Here is an 8,916-nt window from a genome sequence, read left to right as displayed (position 1 = left end):
AACATAATACAGCATATTGCACTTACCGGAGAGCAGCACAAGAGAAAAAAAAAGTACAATACTTCAGTTTATTCCCAAGGAAGAATAAGACGACATGATAGTTGTTGCTCTTCCTAAATATATGAAACCAACTGAAAATCTAAGTATATGTACACAAGATTTACTAAGTCCCTGAATATGCCATTCAAAATTTTACACACTTTTTTGCTTTTCTTGTATTTTTTTACAGAGATATACAGTATGTCACACACAGTTTCAGCTTGAGAAAACTTTGCACAATTATACTGCAGCTACGAGGCTGTTGGGGTTTTGTTTTGTTGGTGTTTTTTTTTGGAAGGATCCCTCCCAGATTTATGCCAATGATTATTCAGATAATTTTCTTCAGGATTTTTCCCCCATTCCCCACCCTCTCCACCTTGTCAGAATGCTAAAGGAAATACCAATTAAAAATAAGTCTAGAAGAAAGCCATTACATCATGACAAAGGTTAAACTGTATATATTGCACATTGGTACAGAAACATAATGCAATAATGCTTTCATTCCCCCCTTTCCCTTTCTCATATGCCCCTCCTTGCTCCTGGGGCTGAGCTGTCTGAGGGAACCTAACTGTACTCATAGTCTGACGAGTCCTCCTCGGACACCCCTGTCAGGTCTCTGCGGTAGGAGTCCATGCTGTTCTCCTCTGTTTCACCTGCTGGCCGGAGGCTTTTGCCCATGCCTTTGCGCTCCTCCATTTTGATGGTGTCGTAGAGTCCCTTAGGTCCTTCTTCAAGGAGGATGTTCCTCTCTGAGTGAGAGGGTTTCATTTGGCAGACATTTTTGAGGAAGAGGAGGACAGGGGCATAAAGCACGTTGGCAAGCCCCATGCCCAGGTTGAGCTGCGCGAAGCCCATGGTGTGCACAATCTGGCCGGCCACAATGGGCCCCAGAGCGTACGCTACAGAGTAGGAGATGTCTGCAATGGCGTAGACGCTGCCATAGACAGAGACGTGGCGCACATCCACCAGGAAGGCCAGGGTGGGCAGCAGGGCCGTGTCCACCAGGGCGATGCCGAAGCAGATGCCACAGAGGGGAATGATGACCTGCCCAAAATTCCTGCAGGCTGGCACCAGGCAGGAGCTGGCACCGATGATGGCCATACCCAGGGCCCCGTAAAACCACTGAAGGTGGGGGTATGCGGCGGCCAGCCGGACAGTGACGTAGACACCCAGCACGTGGGGGAAGAAGGCGGGCAGCCAGGTGAGGCCCACCTCCCACTCGCTGGCCCCCATGGACTCCTTCATCCAGTTGGCGATGGTGGGCTCCAGGAAGGCCAGGGGGATGTTGCAGGTGGCCAGGGCGCCCGCCACCACGGCGATGTAGGGGTCGACCATGAGGCGGTGGATGGGGGTGCCGACGGGCATGTTGGCCCGTGCCCCGGCGGCGCAAGGCGGTGCCAGGGCCAGCAGCAGCAGCCCGTCGAGGAGGCAGACGCAGGCCAGCACCAGAAAGGGCACCCGCTTGCCGGCGAACTCGTAGAGGACGCCGCCGAAGGGGGGGGCGGCCAGGCTGCCGAAGGAGATGCAGGCCAGCGCCGTGCCCAGGGCGCGGCTCCGCGCCGGCTCCTCGGCGTAGCGGTCGGCGATGAGGGCGATGCCGGCCGTGTCGGCGAAGGCCGAGCCCAGCCCCTGCAGGCTGCGCGCCGCGAACAGCGTCGCGTAGTTCTCCGCGAAGGCGAAGGTGGCGGTGGAAAGGAACATGACGGCCAGCCCGGCCAGCAGCGGCGCCTCGTAGCCCACGCGGTCGATGAGGGTGCCGCTGAGCGGGTTCACCAGCAGCTGCAGCATGGCCTTGGAGGCGAAGAGCACCCCGATCTGCACGTCCTCGTTGCCCCCCGCAGCCGGCGGGTACCGTGCCGGCAGGAGGCTCCGGTTGCCACCGCCGCTTTCGTTGCCCCCCGTGGGCGCGGACGGGCCGGCGGCGCCCCCCCCGCCGCGCATGGCCGCGATGTAGTCGGGGATGATGGGCACGATGACCATGTACAGCATGTTGTCCAGCAGCAGAGCCACGCACACCACCACCAGCAGCAGCCGCCGCTGCCGCCGCGCCTCCCCCATGGCGGTGCCCAGCCGCCGCCGCCGCTCGCCCACCGCCTCCGAGAGCCGCGCCACGGCGGCCCGCGCCCGGCCCGCGCCCCCTCCTCCGCCATCGCCCTCAGCGCCGCCGCCGCCTCGCCGCCGCCCGCATGGGGCACGGCGGGGGCGGCCCCGCCGCCTCCGCTGCCCGAGCCGCCGCCGCTCACCTCCCGGCGGTCGCCGCCAGCCCGCGCCGCCGCTGCGAGGCGGCTCCGAGGGGCCGGCCCTCCATCACCACACTAATAAGCGCCGCGCACGGAAACCCCACCCGCCCCCGCCACCGCGCCGGCCCCGCGCCCCCCCCGCCGCCGCCCGCCTGGCCCGGCCCCGCCGCCCGCCCGCCCTCCGCGCCCCGCCCCGCTGTACCGCGCCGGCGGCGACCGCTCTGCCTGGCCACGGTAAGGGGGCTGCGGGTCGGGGCTGCCGGCCGTCCCTGCCCGCCCCGGGGGTGTGCCTGAGAGGGAGGCGGGGGCTCGCCGGCAGCTGTCGCCGCCCCGACGGCGCGGATGCCAGCGGACCCCCGGGTGGCCCTGAAAGCTGCCTCGGCTCCTCCGTCAGCTTTCCAGAGCCCTCGTTCCGTCGTTTCCTTCTGGGCCTGAACGGCTCAGGGGCAGCGGGCCGGGTCCGACGTGCGCCCGCCGGTGCTGCGGGCAGCGGTCCCGTATCCTCGCGGCCCTGCGCCGCTGTTGGCCAGGAGGCACGGTTCGGAGCCCGGCTCGCCTGCGGCAGTCGGCGATTACCGGCCCGGTACAGCATTACCCTGTGCGGTGCGAGCCGCAAAGGTCCCCTCTGCCCCCGCACCGGGGCCGAAAGGAACCGCCACTGCCTCCCCGGCAGCTCTCCCACCGCGGCGCAGCGCGGACCCACCGGCTGCCGCCGTCTGACCCGAGAGCCCCTCGCCGGGGCAGGCCGCCAACACGCGGGGCAGCTCCGCCGCCCGGGACGCCCCGCCGACGGCATGGCAGGGCCAGGGCAAAGCGTGAGGGCTCCGGGGGGAGCTCGGGCTAACCGGGAACGGAGCTAGACACGGCCGGCTGAGCCCCGCCCGTCCTCAGCGGGGCGGTTTGCCCCCTCCCCCGGGACAGCGCTCCCACCTCGGAGGCCGCTGAAGCTGCATTGGAAAGCAGAGAGCAACACAGTAACCATCTTCCTGCGTGTGTGTGTGTGCATGAATGTGTGTAGCACTCCGAAAAATAGGGAAATAATGTTTAAGTGCAGTGGTTTTACATAGTTCCCGCGTTTTGCCGGGCCAGTGCTGTAGCTGGAAGCCCTGTGGAGCAAGGGGCTTCACTCGGTGCAGAGGCTTTGGTATTAGGAAGAGACTCCTGGCATAAACCAGAAGGTAAATATCATTACTCCTGTAGCCGAAATGACACGTGCGCTGATCCAAGGAGGATCTCTGCAGAAGGCTGTATGAAATAACTAGATCTCTCAGCCGAGCAGTTTCCGAGTAGATGTGGAGTTTTGGGCACCATTTGCTTGCGTAGCTGGGCTGCCGTGGCTGAAAGGAAAATGATTTATCTGTCAGTTGCTGTATCTTGCTCTGTTGCAAGAAAACTGTCTAGATGGCCAGAAAGACTTTAAGATGGATTCCTGCATGGAGTGGCATACAGATCCGATTGTGCTTACACAGAAGTGGAGTCTTAAAGCATGCTTAAAATTACAATACCCCTAGACATCTGCATTGCCATTATCGTTGTTTACTACCCCGCTGTAAAACTGCAGAAATACACCACTAACAACAAGGGACAAAGCTCATGACCTGAGACTCTAAATAAGCTAGTATCCTAAATGCTTCAAAAGATCATCTCAGAGTGTAGAAGGAAAGTGTCTGAAAGAATAGAAGAGTGTTATTGGATGGGTACTGAGCTGAAAGCTGTGGCTGCTGCATTTAGCTTCATGGTTCAGGCTACTTGTCACCTGCGAGATTGATTTAGTTGGGAAAAAAAAAAAAAAAACAACAACCAAAACCAAACACTGCAAAGCCCGTCCTCCTCTGGTTCCTCAAACAGACCCTGGGGTAGCAGCCTGAGAACGTGTTTCTGCGAGGGACTGCGGGCACAGATGGAGCAACTCCCAGGATGATAGGGAAACCGCTGAAGGATGCTCCTCCTGTTTGGGATGGATATCACGTTTGCACTAAGCGGTAATGGGTTGGGGGCAGATATGACTTTGGATCATTGCTGTGCTGCAGTCAGGAGTATTGGAATCTTGGCTCTTGCTTGATGAGGCACTTTATTTGATTAAAGTTTCCCTTTTAATCAGAGATATGGCCATTTCCCGTCTCTAAAATGGAATCTGGCTCTGGGGGTCATGTCTGGATAATAAAGGAACTGGTTCTCTTGTCTCAGGGGAGCTGATATCGAATTTATTACCATCAAGGGAAAGCAGAATTATACTTGTAAAACGTTGCATAATAAATTTAGCCTTCTTAGTAAATCAAATCAACGGATACCCTTATCTGCAAGAGATGCGTCATCGCTACGTGAGCTTCTTTGACTAGACAGAACTAATGGGGAGAAAATGTACCTTCAAATGTGGTCAAAGTTGATGGACCCATAGTAAATTAAAGTAAAAAAAAAGTCTCCCTGGTGTTTGGCCTAGATACTCGGAATTGTACTTGAGAATGGACTTTAGGGTGAGATGACATGACTTTTAAAACGTTGTACTTTTATCCCAAAGCCCAGAAGATGTGACACTTATTTGGTTTGAGAAGAGGAATGCGGAGGAGGTGATGTACTTCATTCGTCCTCCAGTGCAGAACATGTGGTTTTGGAAAGCCACTGTTAATGTCAAGGAGATGGAAAAGATTTTAGGTCTGTATAAAGAACAGAGTTGACTGTACCAGGACTTCTTACCACTTTCTTTGTTCTAAAGGCTGTAAAATGAAGGAAAATGCAGCTCATGGTGACTGTTTTGCCATAGAGAGGAATTTATTCTTGAGTCCAAAAAAAGCCCAGGGCCCTGAAAGGGAAATTACATTTAGGATCTTCAAGATACTAGAAATAACAGAAAATATATAACACACATGAGCATATAAACTTGCATGTCTGATAATGGTATCACTTCAAGTTCAACATGAGGGGAAAATGGGGTTTAGTATGACTGGTTTGTCACACTGCTAACACTCACTTTAGTTTAAAAAGAAAAACCTACCTACCTTGGGAATTTTGGAGAAATGAGAAAAATTTATTTCCAAACATCAAAATAAATATCTGAGTAGTTAAACAGAAAAAATGACTTGTGTACAATCTGCGCTTGCTTGTCCTGTTACCTACTGAATTGATAGTCCTTGCTCTTTGGAATGACATTTGGTTTTGATGCTCTATCAGGGTGATTTTACAGAGAGAGAGAGAGAGAAGCAACAACTGCTGCGATGCACTCTGCTGTCAGGAATGGACTTAAGTTAACCATGCATCCTTAGGAGTCTTTCTTCCACAGGAGAAAAACTTTTTGCTGTGAGGAGTCCAAACACAATGAGTCAGAGTTCCTAATGTCTGCAAAATATTAATTTTCTTAATAGCCAGAGTACTTAATGTCTGCAATAGAGAGCTTGTCCTCTTAAGGATATGGCAATACTTTTTAGCACTTAGTGCTAAACTAATTATGTGTTTCTTTCCTAATTTTAATTTCTGATTAAAAGACCTGCTAATCTGATCCTGCCAAATAGGAGAGGCTCACCTATTTTGATGAGTATGTTACAATCTTTAGAAGTGTGGTGGAGGAAAAGGCAGGATACAAAAGGTAAAGTCTGTTTTCAACAAATTAATCTCAAAAGCATTTTTGTACACAGAATGGTGGGCTGTCAAATGGGAACCAATAAATTATTACCATGAGTGGAATTATTGAGAAAATATTGGTTATTTTGTCTTAGCCATTAACATATTCCTGTATGTCAGTGGTAGATGAGCTTCCTGCCGTTCCTGTTGGGCACTAAAATCTTTGTTTCCAAGGCAGACAGTCACACGGATGCAGGCAGGGGCACACAAAGGCACACATAGGAGCTTTGGAGAGCCAAGGAAGTGGGGAGTCCTGACAGGGGCTGGCAAATCCCATGGCTGGTGGCAGCATGCCTTGGCACCAGATGGGGAGGAGGCCAAGCAGGGCTTGGTGCCCCTGGTCCTGCTTCAGGTTCCCACTGGGCAGCTCTGGTTAGCAGTACTGGCTGGGAGAGCCTTAGTGCCTTCAGCCAACAGGGCTTTTGGCGTTAGCAGAAAGAGCCACCAGGCACAGCCTTCCGGGAGACCATGTCTGTTGTAATTCCCTGTCAAAACTTTATGTGTGATACAGGTGTGATGAGGGATGAGGAATGTACATGAAAGTTTGCCCATCCATTTCTGTAAAAGCTGTGTCCAATAAGCAAAACTGTTCTTTAAAAATGGTTGTCATAACCATTTTTGGCTGTTGTTTTTATTTTTTTTTTTTGGGGAATGGTAAATGATCTGTTGTTTTTTTTTTGGTGTTGCACCCATACTTCATGCTGCTTCACTCTTTGGCAATAATGCTTAGAGAGACAGAAAAATAGATGAGAAAGAGAAGAGAGGAAGTAATTCAAGGGTTTGTGTCTAAGCTTATGTTAGCTCTAGCAATAGTTGATGTTCTTGTTAGTTGTAATAGACAGTTGTGCAGTTAGAGTTAAAAAAAGAGCTATTAAATTATAGTGTGTCTTCCATCTCTGAAAGTACAGGGTATTTTCTGCAGTAAACTTGTGTCTCTACTTCTAAATGGCTGAGTGAATGAAATTTCCACTTCCCCCCTTGGAGAATACTTAGCTGTACAAAAAATTCATGGCTTGAGTAGTCTCCTAATGTTCAGTTTGAAATTTATTTTCCTGTTTTGTTCTCGCTATGCCTATGTCTACTGTGTGTGTCACCTTAAACCACTCTTGTCTCTTCTTTACATTCTTTGAACATTTGCTCTGTCAGTCCCAGACTAGATGGAGACTACAAATGGTGTCCATCTGTAAGATACAAAAAGCAGCTGTAAGACCTGGGAAGATCCTGCTTCTCCCAATGACTGCTTCTCTTCCTATTACTTTAGCATCATTTTAGCATACATTTTTGTGTATTTTTTAGCATCAAAAATACTGCTTTTTTTTTTCCCCCAAATTTACCCTATTTTTCAGCTTTTCAATTGTAAAAATACAGAATCTATGCTTGCTCCGAAACCCTCAAGTTCATGCATGCACTCATTTCTCATCCAATTTTGCAGGGAGCAGGAACTGAATGAATGTTTTGATGCTACTGATTCTTAACATGCTTCTCTGCTAGCCACTTACGTCTGCTCACCTTTTGGGGCTTTGCTGTAGCCCCAATCAAATTCCTTATTAGCTCCTCGTTGCTTAACAGCCTCTCAGAACTAAGACAGCAGGAAATACATCTTCCGCACACTCACAAATAGTTTCTGTGGCTTTAAAAGCAGTATCAGATTGGCAATCTGATTTGCTGACAGTTTAAATGTAGGTTTCCGTCATGCTGGGCATTCTCCTCATGCTGGCTACAGAAGGATATTTCAAATAACCTGTCAGATATTTTGGTTTGGTAATCTGTAAAGTGATCAACACTGTGCCAAGCAGAATTAATTGAATATGAATGTTTTACTTAAACGGAGAGGCAAATCTCTTGGCAAAGAATTAAAAATGTGTTTGCAGGATATTTTGTATATGACATATCTCAGTGACAGGATAGAAGTCAGCTTGTATCTTCATACAATTTAAGTGAAATTTCACACTGTCAAGAAAAGCTCTGGCATCCAGCAATTTTGTAATGCTTTTCTACAAAATTATTGCAAAGGAAACAGTTCTGAGTAAAGGATTAAATAGACATTAATGTCTGGAGACAAACAACATAATGTTGTGGTGGATCCTACTTTTCCATGTGACTTATAAAAGTCAGAAAAAATAAACCTAGATAATTACTCAGTGCCTTAGATATTTACTCATGTGCATGCATGTTAGATGTGGCTGTGGCAGAATTTTATCACTGGTCTTGCCCATCTCTTCTCATTGCATTCTTTTGTTCATAAGAAGTTATATTTCTGTAGTTTTCATCCTTTGCCTTAACATTTTGAATGGCTGTGGCATTTCAAAGTATTGAAAATACTTGAGAACAAAGGGAGAAAATGCTCCTTTTTGCAGCATAGATAAAATCAGTGGAGATTGAAGCCACCTTGTAGGTACTTGCAGGTGTGTAGAGTTAGTATCCACACAGACTTGGAAAGAGACATAAGGTGTGCATCAGGGCTGGTTCCACAGCAAGGTATAAGACTGAGTCTTATCCTATTAGGAAGGATGGGCTCAGGCCATAGGTGAGGTCAGTCTTTGGTTGGGACAAACCAGTGCTGGTTTTAAGCTGTTGTTGAGAGTGAGGGCTTGGGATAGATTATGGATGGAGGCAGAAGAGTGAAGGCAGTGATTTTGCAGTGCTTTTTGTCACTTGGAGTACCTGCTGAGATCTCTGTTGTCAGTGCTGCTTCAGAGCAGCATATGGTCCATGTGGCCCTTGTCAGCTGAGGGCTCTTCTTAGCAAGGTGCAAAGGGTAGTGGATCCTGCTGGTGCTTTTAGATCTATCAAAGCAGCCTTTGGTATTTTTGAATAGAGCTGAATAATAATCCATACTTTAATAATATATTAGATAAATTGTTTTTTGGTCTTTGTTCATGAATCATCTGAAGATACTTTTACAGGTGTCTCATTTACTTTATTTGAAAATGTTGTGAGTTGCTCTCAGCATGAAGGTTGTTTCAAAGAACTTACTGTAAATATGAGATACCTGGACTGCTCTGACTGGATCTTAGGGTTT

The 8,916-nt window shown here is 49.7% G+C and overlaps 1 protein-coding gene across 1 annotated transcript; it reads right to left on the bottom strand.

Annotated features, from left to right (window-relative positions):
- Nucleotides 1-603: 603 nt before the first annotated feature.
- SLC18A3 (solute carrier family 18 member A3) lies at nt 604-3,075 on the bottom strand. Its single transcript, XM_086616849.1, has 2 exons — nt 2,482-3,075; nt 604-2,211 (listed from the first exon to the last, which is right to left on the bottom strand). Exons 1-2 carry the CDS (start codon nt 3,073-3,075, stop codon nt 604-606), a joined length of 2,202 nt encoding a protein of 733 aa, XP_086472975.1.
- Nucleotides 3,076-8,916: the final 5,841 nt, after the last annotated feature.

The sequence above is a fragment of the Tauraco erythrolophus genome, chromosome 9, assembly GCF_009769465.1.
Source record: "Tauraco erythrolophus isolate bTauEry1 chromosome 9, bTauEry1.pri, whole genome shotgun sequence".
NCBI classification, from domain to species: domain Eukaryota; kingdom Metazoa; phylum Chordata; class Aves; order Musophagiformes; family Musophagidae; genus Tauraco; species Tauraco erythrolophus.
This window is presented reverse-complemented; position numbering and strand designations above follow the sequence as displayed.